This window comes from Chiloscyllium plagiosum, unplaced genomic scaffold (genome assembly GCF_037043375.1).
Source record: "Chiloscyllium plagiosum isolate Xiang-an unplaced genomic scaffold, Cpla_swu_hap1 HiC_scaffold_8, whole genome shotgun sequence".
NCBI lineage: Eukaryota > Metazoa > Chordata > Chondrichthyes > Orectolobiformes > Hemiscylliidae > Chiloscyllium > Chiloscyllium plagiosum.
Window position 1 is genome coordinate 84,380,491 of NW_028270146.1, and position 21,530 is coordinate 84,402,020.

General features: G+C 42.1%; 1 protein-coding gene across 1 annotated transcript in view; it reads left to right on the top strand.

The window, feature by feature from the left end:
* Positions 1-359: 359 nt before the first annotated feature.
* The window catches only part of rab15 (RAB15, member RAS oncogene family), a 158,819-nt gene continuing 137,648 nt past the window's right edge, over positions 360-21,530 (top strand). The window contains exon 1 of the mRNA XM_043698077.2: positions 360-730. Coding sequence (XP_043554012.1) covers positions 607-730 — 124 coding nt within the window. The 5' untranslated portion in view covers positions 360-606. The remainder of the gene's footprint in view (positions 731-21,530) is intronic.

The following is a 21,530-nucleotide window of genomic DNA, read 5'->3' on the forward strand; positions in this document are numbered from 1 at the left end:
AACTTAAAAAGATCACTAAATAATCCCCGAGGGGGGAATCGAAATGGACAAAGGCTAAGAGCAAGAATACGCTTTTTGAAAAAAAAGTGTAAGAAAAAAGTACGTTTAATTTTAAATGGAAAATACTAAAGGGAGATTTGAAGGGTTAAAAAAATGGAATTGGGGTCAGCGAAGGATATAGACAAAAGGCTAAAGGCAGGGAAGGGATTGAGGGTAAAGGGAAGGCTGTGACAGTGGATTGCTTGGAGAGACTGGCTGATTTGAGGTGGGGTTTCACATATCGCGTCATTCATTGCAGACACTGAGAGTCCCCTCCCCACATCCCCATTCCCTCTCAGTGGCAGCAGCAACAGAACGCTCTTCCTCCCTTGACAGCCCCAGCAGCGCAGGTTAAAGCCGGCAGCACGGGGGGGGGAAGGTGAAAATACCATTTCCAATCAGTGAGGTGGACAGCAACAGCAGCAAACAAGGCGTCTGCCCCCACCACTACAGCCTGCCTGCCCGGGGCAGATATGGGACTGGAGCGGAATAAGGGAGCCGTTCTCGGGCTTTCGCTGTCTGGGTAAAGTGGTCGGGTTCGCCTGGGCAGGTCCATGAGGACACACCATGGCTAAGCAGTATGATGTGTTGTTCAGGCTGCTGCTGATCGGAGACTCCGGAGTGGGGAAGACTTGCCTCCTGTGCCGTTTCACCGACAACCAATTCCACTCTTCCCACATCTCCACTATAGGTAAGAGAGAGAGATTGAGATTTGAGGCAAGGTGTGTACTTTCTGTTGTAATGCTGTTCGGCACCGCACAGCCCGAAACCCTTTGTTTCCTGCATTGACAGGACTCAGGCTTCTGGTCGTGATGCTTTGTGGAAGTGGGAATTGTTTGTTTTTGGAAGTTTCCTGTTGCTGCATTTCAAAGTCGAGCGGGGAGGTTTGTTGACTTAGTGATAGTAGTTTTTCATCGAATGCACACCAATTGTGTGCAGCCGGCTCGAAGCACGAAGAGCAAGCAGCCCATTCCACTGGATTCCCACTGCACGGAGACCCACTCTGGGAATATATAAGCAATTTGCATTGCTGTAAACTCGGATTAATTTAGGTAAAGTCACTATTCAGAACTGATGCTGCTGGTGGGCAGAGTATATTGTCAGAGAGATTTTTGTCAACAGTCCTTCAAGAACTCACATGTGAGGGAATCAGGGAATTGGGACAATTTTGGAGGATTGAAGTGGCTGCCAAGGTTGTGACTGGAGGCAAGGCATTGGGCCAAAGGCTGGCAAATGGGACGAGATTCATTCAGGGTATCTGGTGGGCATGGACGATTTGGACCAAAGAGTCTGTTTCTATGCTGTACAGGTACGTGAATAGGAAAAAACTTGGAGGGATATTGGCCAAACGCAGGCAAATGGGATTAGATTAGTTTGGGAAATTTAGTGGTCATGGAGAGTTGGACTGAAAGGTCTGTTTCCATGCTTATGACTCTCTGACACGATAACCCAATTTCTGTGGCAGATTCACTTGAAGGTGACGTGTCTACAGCTCTGTAAGAAAACATTGAATAGCCTGGCTCAAGGATGGTAACATGTGGAGCAAAAGTAGGCCACTTGGCCCATCCAGCCTGTGCCAGTCAATAAGATTATGGCTCATCTTGATAATTTTCAACTCTACTTTCCTGCCTTTTCCCTTTAACCTTTGAACCCCTTACTGATTATATCAGCCCTGAATATACTTAATCATCTAGCCTTGAGAGCCCTCTGCAGTAAAGAATTCCACCAAATCATTAACCTTTTAGGGGAATAAATTCCTCCTTACATCCTAAAATTTAGGGGAGGTGATGGCCTAGTGATATTATCACTGATTTGTTAATCAAGAAACCCAGACAATGTTCAATGCCCACTATGGCAGACAGTGGAATTTCAGTTCTATAAATATCTGAAATTAGGACTCTAATGATGACTGTGAAGCCATTATTGATTGTAGGAAAACCCCTCTTGTTCACTAATGTCCTGTAGGGAAGGAAACTACCATCCTTATCTGGTTGGCCCACATGTGACTCCAGACCTATAGCAAGGTGGTTGATTCTCAACTGCCCTCTAGGCAATTAGGGGTGGGCAGTAAATACTCACCTAGTCAGCGACGCCCTCATCCCATGAATGAATTTTTAAAAATGTGTGATTCTGAGATTATGCCCTGTGGTCCTAGATCTCCAAAAAGGAAACAAAATCTCCGCATCTGCCCTGTAAAGCTCCTTAAGGAATTTCTAGATAGATATTTTTATTCAACTTGTTCAGCTAAGTTATGAAACACTTTCAGCACCAGTGGGAATTGAACCTGGACCTTCTAGCTCAGAGGTAGAGGCACTACAAAAGCCCCCCAAGGAATCTTATACATTTCAATAAGGCCACCCCTTTCTTTCAAGCTCCAATTAGTATAAGCCCAATCTTAACCTTTCCTCATAAGAAAGTCCCTCCATACTTGAGATCAGCACAATGAAGCCAAGGTCACCAAAAACAGTTTAGAGTTCCAGGTGTGGTCTGACTAATCCACATAGTTTTCATAAGACCTCCCTATTTTTACATGGCTTTTATTTCAAAGGGAATGCGATTTGCCTTCCCTATAATTCACTGAATTTTTAAATAAATCATACATTAGGGCACCCAAATCCCCCTGTGCTGCAGCTTTCTTTAGTCTTTACTATTGAAATAATAGTCATCTCGTCTATTCTTCTTTAAAGTGCAACACGTGACATTTTTCCACATTATTTTCCAAACTTTATTCCATCAGCCAAATTTGGACCCAGTTCATAATATCCCGGAAATAGCTGTCAACCAGGACCCGGAAGGGAGAGAGGAACTCAAGAAATTTAAAATGACCAGGGAAATAGTACTAAGTAAATTGTTGAAACTGAGAGTTCACAAGTCCCCAGATCCTGAGGGATTTCATTTCTTGAAACTCATTAGGTTCAAGGAAGGATCCTTTTAGATTGAAAAGGAATTGATGTGAATCTTTTTTTTAAAAGGAGAGTGGCAGAAAGCAAAAGACTACAGGCTAGTTAGCTTAACATCTGTCATACGGAAACTGTTATTAAAGATGTTATAATAGGGCTTCTTGATAAATTCTAAATGGCTTAATTAATTGGAGTTCTTTGAAGAAGTAACTTATGCTGCAGATAATGAGGAGCCAGTGGATGTTATGCATTTGGATTTCCAGAAGGCATTTGATAAGGTGCTGCAACAATGGTTATTGCAGAAAATAAAAATTCATGGCATTGGATAATGTATTAACATGGATAGAAGACTGGCTGGCTAACAGGAACTGAAGTAGGAATAAATGGGTCTTTTTCAGGCTGGCAGGATGTAATGAGTAGTGTGCTATAGGGGTCAGTGCCGGAGCTTCAATACTTTACAATTCATATAAATGATTTGTGTGAAGCGACAAAAGTTGTGGGAGCTAGATTTGTAGATGTCACAAAAAAGGTAGGAATGTGAGTTGTGAAGACAAGATGTGGAGCCTACAAAGAGATGGAAAGGGGTAGTTAGGTTAACTGAACAGGCAAAGGTCTGGCAAATGGAGTATAATGTGGGAAGTGTGAAATTGACAATTTCGACAGAAAAAAACATTATCTAAATGGCGAGAGGTTGCGGAGTTTGGAGATGCAGCGAGATCTGGGTGTCCTAGTGCATGGACTGCAGAAGGTTAGTATTCAGGTATAGCAGGAAGTCAGGAAAACTAATAGAATATTATGTTTTATTGCAAGGGGAGTAGAATGAAAGACTAGGGAAATTATACTTCAGTTACACAGAGCATTTGTGAGACCGTACCTAGAGTTAAGTGTACAGATGTTGGTCACTGTGTACTGAAAGAAGGATGTTAATGCATTGGAAGCAGAAGATTTACCAGACTAATATCTGGAATGAATCAATTGCCTTATGAGGAAAGGCTAGACTGATCAGCCCTGCATTCTCTAGAGTTTAGTAAAAATTGGAAGTGACTTAACTGAAGTATATAACATTCTGAGAGGACTTGACTGGATGTAAGTGGAAAAGGTTAGTTCCTCTTGTGGGAGAATTCAGAATTAGGCCTTACAGTTTGAAAATGAGAAATCTAAGACCGAGGTGAAGGTTTTTTTTTGTTCTCTCGGAATTGAGGTTCTTTGGAATTCCCTTCCTCAAAAGGCAATGGATACTGAATTTTTAAATATTTTTAAGCACAAGTAGACAGTTTTTTGATTACAACAGGATAAAATATTATCGGGCACATTGAGAAATGTAGAGTTGAGATTAAAATCAGATAAGCTACAATCTTAATGAATGGCAAAGAGTCTCAAAGGGCCAAGTAGCCTCCCCTTAGTCCTTGTTTGTAATTTTGTACTGAACCTAGCTATGTTCCAATTGGAGTCTCCTTATGTCATCCTCGTTATTTGTCTTCCCAAGTATTTTCATGTCACCTCCAAACTTGGTGATAGCACATGTACCTTGTTGTTTCAAGTCCTGAATATGTATTGGAAATAATTGTGGATCCAACACTGATCCCTTTTAGCACTCTACTAGTTGCAATCTTGCAATTCTGCAAATGGCCCAGTTATCTGAACTCCATCTTATATTAGTTAGCCAATCTTCTGTCCATGCTAATATATCATTTCCAACTCTGTGGGCTCTTATCTTCTTAAGTAGCCTTATGTGCAGAGTCGTATCAAATGCCTGTTGGAAATCCAAATATATTACACCTATTGGTTCATGTTTATCTACGTTGCTGTAATTAATTTGTCAAGAATGATGTCCCCATCATGAAGCCATGCTAACTCTGCTGATTGCGTTATATATTTATACATGCTTTGCTGTTATATCCTTCATAATAGATATTAACATTATCTCAATGACAATGGTAGGCTAACTTTTCTATAGTTATCTGTTTATTTTGTCTCACTCCCCTTTTGAATAAGAGTGTTAGATTGACAGTTTTCCTATCCTCTGAAACTTCTCTGGAATCTAAGAATTCTTGTAAGATTACTACCAGTGCATCCACCATCTCTGTAATGACTTCGTTTAAAGTCTTAGGATACAATTCATTGGGTCCAGAAACTTATTGGCATTTGTTCCCATTAGTACACGGGGTCCCCAGTTTACATACGAATGCTCATACTTAGGAACGTTATCCCATACAGTGTGTAATTTTGAAGACCTGACATATGAACATTTTGTGCACTTAAGCTGCTGTCCAATGTCCTGCATTGTTTTCTGACTTACGTAAAAATCGACTTGCGAATGGGTTCCAGAACAGAATCCATTCACAACTCTGGGACAGCTTAAAGATTTTCCTCATAATAGTTATGTTTTTGTTTCCAAACCTTCAGCCCCTTGATTATTTAGGAGTTCTGGAATGCTGTCAGTGTTCTAAACAAAGAAAACTAATACAGATTATTTGTTCAACTCCTCTGCCATTTCCTGACTCCGTTATTATTTCTCCACCCTTGTTCTCTAAGAAGCTTATGTTGCCCCTCCCTTTGTATATATTTTAAGTTAGTTGGGCCAATGGGCCTGTTTCCACACTGTAGGGAATCTAATCTAATCAAAGCTCTAACTGTCTGTTTTTTGTGTCACATCCTAGTTTGCCCTCAAACTTAATTTTCTTCCCAATTTTTGTTTTCGGGTCATTTTAAAAACTTTTCCAATCCTCCGAGTTACCACTAATGTTTGACGCATTTATTTTTTTCTTTCAAATTGATAACATTCATAACTTTGATTAACCATGGTCAGTTTACCTCCTCTGAGACTCTTTCTCCTTTTACTGGGATATATCATTGGTCTCGTTCTCTTGTAATTACACTCACTTAAGTTTAATGCGGTCATTTCTCTCTCAAACGTAATACTAAATACTGCCATGTCATGGTCACTGTTCCCTTGAGGATCTTTCATCCTAAGGTCAATTATTCAACCTACCTCATGACACATTACCAGGTTCAAAACAGCCTAATCCCTGGCTGGATCCAATGTGACAGTTTATTGGTATTATTTCTAAATCACTAATCCAGAGATCCATGTGATCTTCTGGACTCTGGGTTTGAATTCTGCCACGGCAGATGGTGGAATCTGGAATGAAATCATTGTTAATCGTCAGAAAAGCCCTCTGGTTCACTCATGTCCTTTAGGAAAGAAAACTGCCATCCTTACTTGGTCTGGCCTCCAAGTGACACTATGCTCAAGCAAGTGGTTGACTTTTAACTGCCCTCTGGGCAATTAGGGATGGAAATTAAATACTGGCCCAGTCAGCAAAGCCTAATTCTGTGAATGTATTTTTTAAAATTATTTTCCCATCAGACCCTACATTTGGAATGAAGCTGGTGGGAATCAGTGGCTCTGTGCATTTCCCATTGAAATCTAGTAGGACTGATTAAAGCAATGGAATGTGAAAAAGTGTAGAATGGCACTTTGTGAGAATCCAGCCTGTCAACAACTTGCATTTATGTCTCCACCTTTGGATTTTCCTTATCTCATTGGGTCAGCCCAATGTTGGTTCTTTAAATTTTGTGAGAAAGTGAGGGCTGCAGATGCTGGAGATCAGAGCTGAAAATGTGTTGCTGGAAAAGCGCAGCAGGTCAGGCAGCATCCACGGAACAGGAAAATCGACGTTTCGGGCATAAGCCCTTCCCGAAACGTCGATTCTCCCGTTCCTTGGATGCTGCCTGACCTGCGCTTTTCCAGCAATACATTTTCAGCTCTTTAAATTTTGTATCAAATACCAATTTTGTTTTTGGTTTTGATATGCAGGAGTTTAGATTTAGCTTGTTGCTAACCCTCCTCTTTATCTAGGTTTTGTGACAGGCACTGATATATATTGGTTTGCTGGTGTTACTGACTGAGTTCTTCTGTGGCCGACGAGTATAGGAGTGGGTCTTTAACCCCAGGCCTTCTTGCTCATAGGCATCGTCAACAGCCCCTCAGGCACAAGAATGTGTATTTATATCAGTTCTTTTAGACAAAGATTTTCAATGGCATAACCAGAAATACTGTACATCGGTGCTGACCTAAAGGAGGAGAATTTTAAAGAGCCTATCAAAAGCTTGAGCAAAGAGGTAGATTTCAAACAGGGTTGTAAGATCTGTGGAGAGTCAGATGGGCTTCTGGAGAAAGCAAAAAAGCCTACAAGTAGAAGATGCTCCTATTAAGTAGGAGGGAGACTCATACGTAGCCAAAGTTAGAAAAATGAGGAATTCAGAGGTTTGTAAGCTATGATGAGTTAGTGAGAGGTGAAGCCATGTAGGAATTTGAACACGAATTTCAAATCACAGTCATCAAGGATAGGAATCAAATATAAATAGGCAAGGACATTAGCACCGGATGTGGGAGATTTGGTACAGGTCAGATCTTGGACAGCTGGACATTTCTTGGGCTGATGTTTATGGAGGACAGACAACTGGCTGACCGCGATCTTTAGAACATTGGGGTCTGGAGTTACATAAAGCATGAGTGCAAATTTCTGTAGAAAATGAGTTGAAGAAAGAGGAGACCGACAATACTGTGGAGGTTAAAGTTGGCAGCCTTTGTACTTGTGAGGATATGGAGTCAGAATCCAGTGCTGCCCACACCCACTGATGTATGAAAGAAAAAAAATGATCAAAGCATTAAGAGGACATTATACTCTGAGGATAAGATGACTAGCTGTGTTGTGGGAACTAATTATTCAAGCAGTCTTCTGTGGTCTATTCATCACAACACCTATTCCTAGTGTACACCATGTCCCTTTTATAAGATTTATTATACTTGGCACAGCCACCATTTCTTAGATCCAATTTACTTGGTTTCCATAGCCTTAAATGAATTTTATTATATTTATTATGTAATCATTTATTATGCTCTTTTTATTTGTCCTTGCATTGATCCCCAGTAAATGCTAGCGACCTTAGCACCAGCACATTCCCTCCTGCCTCTTGGAGATAGTCTGGCTTGGGATTCAGCGAACGATCTCAAATTTTCAGACCTCCGTAAACCTGTAACCTCAGTGATGCTTGATGCTGAGGCATTTTTATACTATTTTAGCTCTGCCAAAACTACAATATGTTTAGACACCTTATTAAATAGTAGTAAATCTTTTATGATATTACAGTAGCGAACTTTGTTTACCTTCAGTTCAGCTGAAAAAAAACTATTGGTTAACTTTTGGTTCCAGACCCTTACAATCTGCCAAAGGTATTATCCAACAAGATTCATCTCTTGCTTGTGTGTACGTGGACAGGTGTGTTTTTCATCCTTTTTTCCTTTATTAAAGCTGTTCATCTGTATTTCTTCCAGTCCTCATGAGGGAGCTATACTTAAAACATTGGCTTGTCTGTTCTCTCTGGGGATGTGCGTTGACAGTATGGATGCTTCAGCAGTTTCTGTATTTTGTTTAAGATTTCCAGCTTTTTTTCTGTCTTTTTTTTTGCTCCAAGCTAGCAAACTGCACCACTGTGTCATAAATGTGGAACTTTGCAGCTTTTAAAATGCTCGGTTTAGTTTAAGCTATGACAGAATATTCTGAACATGGGGAAAGGGTGAACTTCTGGTAAACAGTTTTTAATTGGAGGAAATGCCCACATGACCTTGTTTCCATGGAGAGAGAAGTTCAAGTAGAAACCCTTTGAGGAAGGATAGCAGTTTTAACACCTTTTGCAGTATTTCACAGAAAATGGACAGCTGCTGCTGAAGATGTAGAAACAAGCCAGCTACTGCTGAGGAAAAGCAGGAAGATTGCTCTTGTGTTAGCCACCAAGCCAGGATGCTCTGACCGTTCCATTTCTGTTTGAAAGAAAGGGAAGAGTACAGATTTGCTCTTGAAGATTTAAGGAATGGGCATCCTTGAGGTGCATCTACAGGTGATAATTGTACCCAAAAACACTTGGGTGGAGTGGAACAATTATGTACCTACTAGAGAAGGTGCAAAACTTGACCTACTCTTGGGAAATAAGGCCGGGCGGGTGACTGAGGTATCAGTGGGGGAGCACTTTGGGGCCAGTGACCATACTTCTATTCGTTTTAAAATAGTGATGGAAAAGGATAGACCAGATCTAAAAGTTGAAGTTCTAAATTGGAGAAAGGCCAATTTTGACGGTATTAGGCAAGACCTTTCAAAAGCTGATTGGAGGCAGATGTTCGCAGGTAAAGGGACGGCTGCAAAATGGGAAGCCTTCAGAAATGAGATAACAAGAATCCAGGGAAAGTATATTCCTGTCAGGGTGAAAGGGAAGGTTGGTAGCTATAGGGAATGCTGGATGACTCAAGAAATTGAGGGTTTGGTTAAGAAAAAGAAGGAAGCATATGGCAGATACAGACAGGATAGATCGAGTGAATCCTTAGAATATAAAGAAAGTAGGAGTATACTTAAGAGGGAAATCAGGAGGGCAAAACGGGGACATGAGATAGCTTTGGCAAATTGAATTAAGGAGAATCCAAAGGGGTTTTACAAATATATTAAGGACAAAAGGGTAACTAGGGAGAGAATAGGGCCCCTCAAAGATCAGCAAGGTGGCCTTTGTGTGGAGCCACAGAAAATTGGGGAGATACTAAATGAATATTTTGCATCAGTATTTACTGTGGAAAAGGATATGTAGGGAAATAGATGATGACGTCTTGCAAAATGTCCAGATTACAGAGGAGGAAGTGCTGGATGATTTGAAACGGTTAAAGGTGGATAAATCCCCAGGACCTGATCAGGTGTACCCAAGAACTCTGTGGGAAGCTAGAGAGTGATTGCTGAGCCTCTTGCTGAGATATTTGTATCATCGATAGTCACAGGTGAGGTGCCAGAAGACTGGAGGTTGGCAAACGTGGTGCCACTGTTTAAGAAGGGTGGTAAAGACAAGATAGGGAACTATAGACTAGTGAGCCTGACCTCGGTGGTGGGCAAGTTGTTGGAGGGAATCCTGAGGGACAGGATGTACATGTATTTGGAAAGGCAAGGACTGATTCGGGATAGTCAACATGGCTTTGTGCGTGGGAAATCATGTCTCACAAACTTGATTGAGTTTTTTGATGAAGTAACAAAGAAGATTGATGAGGGCAGAGCAGTAGATGTGATCTATGTGGACTTCAGTAAGGCGTTCGACAAGGTTCCCCATGGGAGACTGATTAGCAAGGTTGGATCTCATTGAATACAGGGAGAACTAGCCATTTGGATACAGAACTGGCTCAAAGGTAGAAGACAGAGGGTGGTGGTGGAGAGTTGTTTTTCAGACTGGAGGCCTGTGACCAGTGGAGTGCCACAAGGAACGGTGCTGAGCCTTCTACTTTTTGTCATTTACATAAATGATTTGGAGGCGAGCATAAGAGGTACAGTTAGTAAGTTTGCAGATGACCCCAAAATTGGAGGTGTAGTGGACAGCCAAGAGGGATACCTCAGATTACAACAGGATCTGGACCAGATGAGCCAATGGGCTGAGAAGTGGCAGGTGGAGTTTAATTCAGATAAATGCATTTTGGGAAAGCAAATCTTAGCAGGACTTATACACTTAATGGTAAGGTCCTAGGGAGTGTTGCTGAACAAAGAGACCTTGGACTGCAGGTTCATAGCTCCTTGAAAGTGGAGTCGCAGGTAGATAGTATAGAGGAGAAGGTGTTTGGTATGCTTTCCTTTATTGGTCAGAGTATTGAGTACAGGAATTGGAAGGTCATGTTGCGGCTGTACAGGACATTGGTTAGGCCACTGCTGGAATATTGCGTGCAATTCTGGTCTCCTCCCTATCGGAAAGATGTTGTGAAACCTGAAAGGATTCAGAAAAGATTTACAAAGATGTTGCCAGGGTTGGAGGATCTGAGCTACAGGGAGAGGTTGAACAGGCTGGGGCTGTTTTCCCTGGACCGTCGGAGGCTGAGGGGTGACCTTATAGAGGTTTACAAAATTGAGGGGCATGGATAGAATAAATAGACAAAGTCTTTTCCCTGGGGTCGGGGAGTCCAGAACTAGAGGGCATAGGTTTAGGGTGAGAGGGGCAAGATATAAAAGAGACCTAAGGGGCAACTTTTTCACACAGATGGTACGTGTATGGAATGAGCTGCCAGAGGATGTGGTGGAGGCTGGTACAATTGCAACATTGAAGAGGCAGTTGGATGGGTATATGAATAGGAAGGGTTTGGAGGGATATGGGCTGGTGGGACTAAATTGGGTTGGGATATCTGGTCGGCATGGACAGGTTGGACTGAAGGGTCTGTTTCCATGCTGTACATCTCTGACTCTATGGTGATGAGGAGAAATGGATGACTGTGGAAGAACTGGTGGATGGTTGTCGGAGTTTTCCTTTATTGTGTTATATGGCCAGAAGTATGGCTCAGAGTATAAGAAATTCATACTTACTTTGGTTGCATTAGGTAGTTGCAGCACGAGAGCTTCATTGTGTTTTCGATTGCTGTATTACTTGACTGTTAATTTGTGTTTCATTCAAATTTTTTTTTCTTTTATTCATTGTGGGATGTGGGCGTTGCTGGCTGGCCAGCATTTATTGTCCGTCCCTAGCTGCTCATGAGAAGGTGGTGCCTTCTTAACCTGCTGCAGTCCATTGACTTAACTTTGTTACAGTTAAAGTCATAGAAAATTAAATTTTGTCCATTGGTTTATTTCCATTGGAGTATCCATCTCTTAACTCGTTAAACCCATAACTTTTTTTGTAGCACTGTAACCCCTCTCACTCTCTTTGCCCCTAAATCCTGGCTGTTGCAATTTACATCTCAGTTAGCTTTACATTCTCCCAATTGTTGGATGTGTTGAGAACTCCATTTAATGCATACAAAAACGTCAGTGTATATGGTCTCATTGCTGTCTGTCCTTTGATCCTCACCAAAGGCTGGTCTTCGATACTTGTCCCCAACTGTTGAACAACTTGTAAGTATTGTCACAATTTCTGGGAGAAGATAAACGTAAAGTGTTGCATTTTGGTAAGGCAACTCATGGTAGGTCCTTAAAGGTAAGGTCCTGGGGATTGTTGCCAAACAAAGTGGCCTTGAGTGCAGGGTCCTCGTTCCTTGAAGATGGAGTCGCAGGTAGACAGGGTAGTGAAGGCGGCGTTTGGTATGCTCGCCTTTATTGGTCAGTGCATTGAGTATAGGAGTTGGGCAGTCATGTTGTGGCTGTATAGGACATTGGTGAGGCCACTTTTTGAATACTATATTCAATTCTGGTCTCCCTGCTATAGGAGAAATGTTAAACTTGAAAGGTTGCAAAAAAGATTTATAAGGATGTGGCTGAGGTTGGAGGATTTGAATGTAGGGAAAGGCTGAGGGGTGACATTCTAGAAGTTTGTAAATCATGAGTGGCATGGGTAGGGTAAATAGCGATGAACCTTTATCCAGGATAGGGGAGTCCAAAACGAGAGGGCATCAGTTTAAGGTGAGAGAGGTAAAATTTAAAAGGGACCTAAGGGACAATTGTTTCATGCAGAGGATGGTGCATGTATGAAATGAGCTGCCAGAGGAAATTGTGGAGTCTCGTATAATTACAAGCATTTAAAAGGCATCTGAATGGGTACATGAATAGGAAGGGATTAGAGGGGTATGGGCCAAGTGCTGGCAAATGGGACTAGATTAATTTAAGATAGCTGTTCGGCATGGACGAATTGGACCAAGGCTCTGTTTCCTTGCTGTACATCTCTATGACAGTAAGAATTTGAATTTTAGGCACCATCAGTCAGCATTCTCTCTTCCAGGCAAACCCAGTACTGAACCCACAGTTATCAGTGAAGAAGAAAATAATTTGAATTTACATAAACATTTTGAACAGTGTTTTAAAGGAGAGCATATTGGGCTCTGTCAGCTTTGTTTGTCTTCACAGATGCTGCCAGACTAACAGAGCTTCTCCAGCTTTTACTGCTGCTTATTTACAGCATCAACGGTGGTTTGCTTTTAATTGTATTTACACGGTGTCCTTAACACATCATTCAGAAATGCATAAAACATTTCTAATAAATTATTGCTAACATGCAATTACAATTTTATATAGGCTGCCTACAGAAGTCAATTTTTGCATAACAACATTCCGCAAACATAGAACATAGAACAATACAGTGCAGAACAGGCCCTTCGGCCCTCGATGTTGCACCAACCAGTGAACTATTCTCAGCTCGTCCCCCTACACTATCCCAAAATCATCCATGTGCTTACCTAAGGATTGTTTAAATCTCCCTAATGTGGCTGAGTTGACTACCTTAGCAGGTAGGGCATTCCACACCCTTACCACTCTCTGCGTAAAGAACCTGCCTCTGACATCTGTCTTAAATCTATCACCCCTCAATTTGTAGTTATGCCCCCTCATGCAAGCTGATGTCATCATCCTAGGAAAAAGACTTTCACTGTCTACCCTATCCAATCCTCTGATCATCTTATATGTCTCTATCAAAACCCCCCTTAGCCACCTTCTTTCCAATGAGAACAGACCCAAGTGTCTCAGCCTTTCCTCCAGACCAGGCAACATCCTGGTAAATCTCCTCTGCACTTTTTCCAATGCTTCCACATCCTTCCCGAAATATGGCAACCAGAACTGTACACAATATTCCAAGTGTGGCCGCACTAGCGTTTTGTATAGTTGCAGCATGATATTGCGGCTCCGGAACGCAATCCCTCTATGAATGAAACCTAACACACCATATGCCTTCTTAACAGCACTATCCACTTGGCTGGCAACTTTCAGGGATCTACGTACATGGACTCCAAGATCCCTCTGCACATCCACACTACCGAGAATCTTTCCATTGACCCAGTATTCTGCCTTCCTGTTATTCTTCCCAAAGTGCATCACCTCACATTTAGCTGCATTGAACTCCATTTGCCATCTCTCAGCCCAATTCTGCAGTTTATCCAAGTCCCCCCTGCAACCTGTAACATTCTTCCACACTGTCCACTACTCCACCGACTTTAGTGTCATCTGCAAATCTGCTAATCCATCCACCTATGCCTGCATCGAAGTCATTTATAAAAATGAGAAACAGCAGTGGTCCCAAAACAGATCCTTATGGCGCACCACTAGTAACCGGAGCCCAGGCTGAATATTTTCCATCAACTACCACTCGCTGCCTTCTTTCAGAAAGCCAGTTTCTAATCCAAACCGCTAAATCACCCTCAATTCCATGCCTCTGCATTTTCTCCAACAGCCTACCATGTGGAACCTTATCAAAGGCTTTACTGAAGTCCACGTACACCATGTCAACTACCCTACCCTCATCTATATGCTTGGTCACCTTCTCAAAAAACTCAATGAGGTTTATCAGACATGACCTGCCCTTGACGAAACCATGTTGACTATCAGAAATCAAATTGTTGCTTGCTAGGTGATTATAAATCTTATCTCTTATAATCCTTTCCAAAACCTTTCCTACAACAGAAGTAAGGCTCACTGGTCTATAATTACCTGGGTCATCTCTGCTGCCCTTCTTGAACAAGGGCACAACATTTGCAATCCTCCAGTCCTCTGGTACTAAACCTATCGACAATGACGGCTCAAATATCAAAGCCAAAGGCTCTGCTATCTCCTTCCTAGCTTCCCAGAGAATCCTCTGATAATCCCATCCGGCCCAGGGGACTTGTCCACTTTCACTCCTTCTAGAATCGATAACTCCTGTTCGTAACTAACCTCGATCCTTTCTAGTCTAATATCTTGTACCGCATTCTTCTCCTCTACAATATTCTCCTTTTCCTGAGTGAAAACCAATGAGAAATGTTCACTTAGCACCTCTCCGATCTCCACAGGGTCCATGCACAACTTCCCACTTCTGTCTTTGACTGGCCCTATTCCTACCCTAATCATCCCTTTATTCCTCATATTCCTTTAGAAAGCTTTAGGGTTCCCCTTTATTGTATTTGCTAAAGACTGCTTGTGTCCTCTCTTTGCTCTTCTTAACTCTCTCTTTAAATCCTTCCTAGCTGATCTATAACTCTCCGTCGCCTCATTCTGAACAATCTTGCCTCATCAACACATAAGCTTCCTTCTTCTTCTTAACAAGAGATGCAATTTCTGTAGTAAACCACGGTTCCCTTACCTTATTACTTCCTCCCTGCCTGACAGGGATATACCTATCAAGGACACGCAATATCTGTTCCTTAAACCAGCTCCACATTTCCATTGTCCCCATCCCCTGCATTTTGCTACCCCATTTTATGCATCATAATTCTTGCCTAATCGCATTATAATTGCCCTTGCCCCATCGATAACTCTTGACCTGTGGCATGTACCTATCCCTTTCCATCGCTAAACTAAACATAACTGAATTATGGTCACTCTCCCCAAAGTGCTCACCTACAACTAAATCAAACACCTGGCCTGGTTCATTACCAAGCACCAGATCCAATGTGGCCTCCCCTCTTCTCGGCCCTTCGACATACTGTGTCAGGAAACCCTCCTGTACACATTGGACAAAAACTGATCCATCCGACGTACTAGAGTTGTGGCATTTCCAGTCAATGTTGGGGAAGTTAAAGTCCCCCATAATGACCACCTTGTTATTTTCACTCCTACCCAGAATAATTTTGCTAATCCTCTCTTCCACCTCCCTGGAACTCTGTGGAAACCTGCAAAAAGATTCCAAGCAGTGTGATCTCTCCTCTCCTGTTTCTAACCTCAGCCCACACTACCTCAGTGGACAAGTCCTCATCAAAAGTTCTCTCAGCCACCGTTATACTAACCTTGACTAACAAGACCACGCCTCCCCATCTTTTACCGCCTTACCTGTTCTTAACGAAAGATCTAAACCCTGGAACCTGCAACATCCATTCCTCACCCTGCTCTATCCATGTCTCCAAAATGGCCATAACATCGAAGTCCCAGTACCTATCCATGCTGCAAGCTCACCTACCTTATTTCAGATACTTCTGGCGTTGAAGTAGACACACTTGAAACCAGTTCGCTGTCTGCCAGCACGTTCCTGAAATCCTGTCCCTGTCCTCCCTACTTTCATCCTCCTGTGCACTGCAACTACACTTCCAGTTCCCATCCCCCTGCTGAGCTAGTTTAAACCCACCCGAATAGCACCAGCAAATTTCCAGCCCAGGATATTAGTACCCCTCTGGTTCAAGTAAAGACTGTCCGGTTTGTACAAGTCCCACCTTCCCCAGAATGAGCCCCAATTATCCAAGAACCTGAAACCCTCCCTCCTGCACCATCCTTGCAGCCACGTGTTCAGCTGATATCTCCCCCTATTCCTTGCCTCACTATCACAAGGCACAGGTAACAAACCAGAGATAACAACTGTTAGTTCTAGCTCTCAGCTTCCACCCTAGCTCCCTGAAATCCTGCCTTACATCCCTATTCCTCTTTCTACCTATGTCATTGGACAACGACTTGAGACTGGTCACCCTCTCCCTTCAGGACCCCAGAGATATGATCCGAGACATCACGGACCCTGGCACCTGGGAGGCAACACACCAACCGCGAGTCTCATTCATTTCCAACAAACCTATCTGAGCCTCTAACTATCGAGTCACCAATGACTAACACTCTTCTCCTTTCCCTCCTTCCCAGGTGGAAGATGAGGTGTTCATGCCTGATCTGATTTGTGACTTCAACTCCAGATTCTTGCTGAATTCCTAATACCTTTTGTCTGTCTTTTTACTCCAGAACTTGTCTATCTTTGTCTTAAAAATACTCAAAGACCTTGCCTTCACCATGCTGTCTGGAAACATAGAAATATAAAACCCAGGAGCAGAAGCAAGCTAATAGGTTCATTGAGTCCAATCCACCATTAAACATGGCTGAACCTTTATCTCTGTTTCTTTCTTGGATATATTCCATGAGAAAGTTCTCTTCATCTTAGTATGAGATGGTCTAATGCATCGCCTGAGACCATGTCCCAGTCTTCTGGGCACTCCTGGCCAGTCGGGGGTCACATCATTCCCGTAATCAGCCTGCTCAGCAGTATCAGAAATTGATATGTTTCTACGACACCCCCTGTAATTTTTCTGTACAGCACGGGAACAGAACTTTCAGTCCAACTCATCCATGCTGACCAGATATCCCTACCTAACCTAGTCCCATTTGCCAGCACATGGCCCATATCCCTCTTAAATCCTTCCTATCCATTTAGCCATCCAGATGCTAAGACTCTATGAACTCCAGTGAATACAGGTCCAATTGACCCAATCTCTCCATATCGATTAAACTTGACCTTCCATGATTTTCTGCATCAAAGAGTTTTATCTGCAGCCACAAATGAGGGATACTAGTCTTACTTTATTAATTTGTTCTGAATTGAAACATTTCAGCTGAACAATGAAAGAGATTGAGCCCACCCTCCAACTGAAACAATGTGCCCTGTTTAGGAGTGGGACTGTTGTGCTCAGTTTGAGGCCTAACTCGAGAGTAACCCTTGTGCCCATGATTTCTGTCCTGGCCCTGGCTTCAGACACATTTTTATTTGGAATTCGAATTCTACATAATTTAGGACCACGCGATATAGATAGACCAATAAATCTGTTAGGGTTGAACACAAATTTTACACAGCAGGTTTCCTAATTTCTCTACTCTTTATAAGTCTTTTAAAATGTTTGTCATCAGGTTTTACTGTGAAACATTCCATTCTCTGACTACATGATCAAAAAGCTTTGTTTTAAGTAACTAGCATGTTACACCAATTGAACTCCGAAGATTTGGATTTCAGAAACGTGGATGTTTAGTCATAACTACATAGTCATCGAATCCTGGCGATGTACAGCATGGAAACAGACCTTTCGGTCCAACCCGTCCACGCCGACCAGATATCCCAACCCAATCTAGTCCCACCTGCCAGCACCCAGCCCATATCCCTCCAAACCCTATTCATATACCCATCCAAATGCCTCTTAAATGTTGCAATTGTACCAGCCTCCACCACATCCTCTGGCAGTTCATTCCATACCTGTACCACCCTCTGTGTGAAAAAGTTGCCCTTTAGGTCTCTCTTATATCTTTCCCCTCTCACCCTAAACCTATGCCCTCTAGTTCTGGACTCCCCAACCCCAGGGAAAAGATTTGCCTATTTAACCTAATCATGCCCCTCATAATTTTGTAAGCCTCTATAAGGTCACCCTTCAGCCTTGGACGCCCCAGGGAAAACAGCCCCAGCCTGTTCAGCCTCTCCCTATAGCTCAGATCCTCCAACCCTGGCAACAGCCTTGTAAATCTTTTCTGAACCCCTTCAAGTTTCACAACATCTTTCTGATAGGAAGGAGATCAGAATTGCACGCAATATTCCAACAGTGGCCTAACCAATGTCCTGTACAGCCGCAACATGACCTCCCAGCTCCTGTACTCAATACTCTGACCAATAAAGGAAAGCATACCAAATGCCTTTTTCACTATCCTATCTACCTGCAACTCCATCTTTTAACATTTATTTTTAAGCTTACTGGAAATGCTTCCACAGTACTGCCATTATAATATGGTTGTGTTCCTTCTAATTGCTGACTGTCTGGTAATACATTGCACTCCAGTGAAACATTTGGCTTTTTAAATGCATCCAAACTAATATTGCAAACCATTCTGGATTCTCTTGGGCGTTTCCAGGAATTTGAGTTATAACTGCTGCAGAAGTGCAAGACAAAAATCGTAGCTGTGGTTTTTGAAAATGAAAATTGTTGATTTTTCTGATGTTCTTGAAAGAATTATTTGTTATTTATAACATAGTGGGGATGGGCAATAAAGGTTGTTTGATGAGCAGTCAGGCATCATTTGGTTTGCAAGGTTTGTGAAGGTTTGTAGCTCAGGTTGAGGTTTAGGGTGTAGGTTTGCTCGCTGAGCTGTAGGTTTGATATCCAGACGTTTCATTACCTGGCTAGGTAACATCATCAGTGGCGACCTCCAAGTGAAGCGAAGCTGTCACTAAATCTGTCTGCAGAGATTACAAATTGGCACACATGAAATTGCCATGTTTAATTGACCATAAAATAAATGTGCAGCTGCTTAATTAGAGTCCTGGAAGGACAGGTACGCCATCTAAATACAGTAAAACACACTAAGGCCTTACAACACCAAAGAATCCAAGGGCCTTTGTGTGACTGGATTTGTTCATCAGTGTGTATTGACACAGGGCAGCATTGTGTCTCAGTGGTTAGCACTATTGCCTCACAGTGCCAGGGACCTGGATTCGATTTCCATTTCAGGCGACTGTCTGTGTGGAGTTTGCACATCCTCCCCGTGTTTGCATGGGTTTCCTCCAGGGGTTCTAGTTTCCTCCCATAATCCAGAGACGTGCAGGTCAGGTGAATTGGCCACGCTAAATTGCCCATAGTGTTCAGGAATGTGTAGGTTAGGTGCATTAGTCTGGGATAAATATAGGGTAATAGGGAAGGGGAATGAGTCTGGGTGGGTTACTCTTCGGAGGGTCAGTATGGACTTGTTGGGCCGAAGGGCCTGTTTCCATACTGCAGGGATTCTACGATTCTAATGTCCTTTTCCTTAAATTGTCATGTTAGTTCAACATGTTAATTCAGTATCTACATAAGAATAAGAATATACTTTCACTTCCTTGAGTATGTTCTGTCATTCTGTTAGATCACAGCTGATAGTACCTCATTGATCTCCATTTCTTTCATGGGTACTAATACCCTGATCTGGCTAAATTCCATTGAACGCACATTTGGGATACCTTCAATTGCTTTTTGCGGAGTAAGTTTTCCAGATTTCAATTGCAGTTTGTACATAAGACTTTTTTTTTGTATTTGATCCTACATGGCCTACCTGCAGTTTTGAGTACTCCCAGTAGATTAATAACTCTCAGCAGTGAGATTGGTACATCAGAACATGACACAATTTGAATGCTGAACTTTTGAAAACTCAATATTTTCAACAAGGAAAATTCTTTCTTACTGGAGCATGCAGTCGGATAGATATTGTGGTCTCATATCTCATGATGAGTCTGTATTTAGATTAGTTGCTCAGGATTTTGCCTCAGCTGCACTGTCAGGAGAACAGGAGATACTTTCAAAGAGAAAGTTATAGATATTCTACTTTGTGGAAACTACATGTGAAACATTGTTTGATAGGATTGCTTGTTACAAGTTCAAATTTGTTACTGGAATATTTTCTTTTGTTCATTTGATGTTAGATTAGTTTCATCACTGTCATAACATCGATGTCTGTACACTAAAACCGAGTCCAAGCTTTTATTCAAGGAATAGAACAGATGTAAGCCACCTTTTAAATCTCCACATCCTTCCATTTAATAGCATTCAATTTTAATAGCCCAATTTATTTCTAGACATTTTAGGCAGAACTTAATAATTTCCCTAAAGGTGGAATGCTGATTTGATAGGACAAGAGGGTACAGGTTCTGCACCCACTGCCTCCCTGACTGTGCCCCTCATTCAAAGATACTCCGTGCCTGATTGAAGGACCCATCATCAGGAAGTTGGGCTGGTTGGCAGAAGTCTAGCCTTCACCATTTCCTCTGTCACCCCCCTGTTTTGAGTGTCTTAACGCAGCGGTGTTTTCAACACAAGAACGTTGTTGAAGAGAAACGTAGTATCAACCTACAGGCTGTGTAGCTCATGGTAGAGGTCACATGACTATGGCAGATTTGGTCAGTCATTTGTATAAAGTTACATTTCATTCCCAACATTCCCTTTGTAAACAAAAAAAATTGGCATGTTTTATATTGCGTATTTTTAGTTTCCCCAGTATAAGTGTGACTGTTCTTGTGTCTTAGTGATGTCATTATTTCCATTAGTCTGTGTGTATGTATAGTGCATGTGGTTTTTAAATCATGCTGGTCTTTAAATGGCATGTGGGCATGTTGTTGTTAGCTACTCTTCTGGGTAATGTTATTTTACCAAGGAGTGTCATTCCTGTGTCATTTGTTGCTAAAGTAGTTATTGCTCTGTTTCTCTCATTGGAATCCTGTGCACCTCTGGGTCTAATAACTGATATAATATGAAATGTGTATTGGTTGCACTTTCACATCTTCCTGTCCAAACACCTGCAGTTGAGGAACAGCTCCTCCAATGAGATGTATGTGCCTATGGTTACCTGATCTTATACTTCTATCACATCCAATCAAGATGACAACAGCTCCTTACAGTTCCCAAGTTGCCACTTGGCTTGCTTTTAGCTGAGACACTGGCTCTGCAATACTCAACTCTAACAGCATTTTAGCAATTTTATTGAAATGGAATTTGATTTTCTGCCATTTAATCCTAATTTCTTCTACTCACAACTAGTTTTACTCTTCCAATAGCAAAGAAGCTACTGAAACCAAGAGTAGTCGATGTGCGGTATGAGATGAGACTTTGTACAGGACTACTTTCCAGATTTTCAGTAGGTATGTTTCTCTGCTTGAGGATGGCCGTGTAAACATCTGTGCAGGGTTTGCTCGATCTCTTTATGATTCCTATGGTGATTTTTCACTGTGACTTCAGCCTGTACATTTGACTGGCAATAGTGTGGAGAAAATTGTGGTTGTGGATTTCCCAAACTTGCATGAAGTGACTCAATTCTTTCAGTTAATGACAATGTTAGAAATGCAGTGATAGCGGAATTGTGCTTTTAGGCATTCCACAACTTCCAGCGATTAGTTACTGAAGCTAATTGGCTGACCTCCCACTTGTCAGGATAG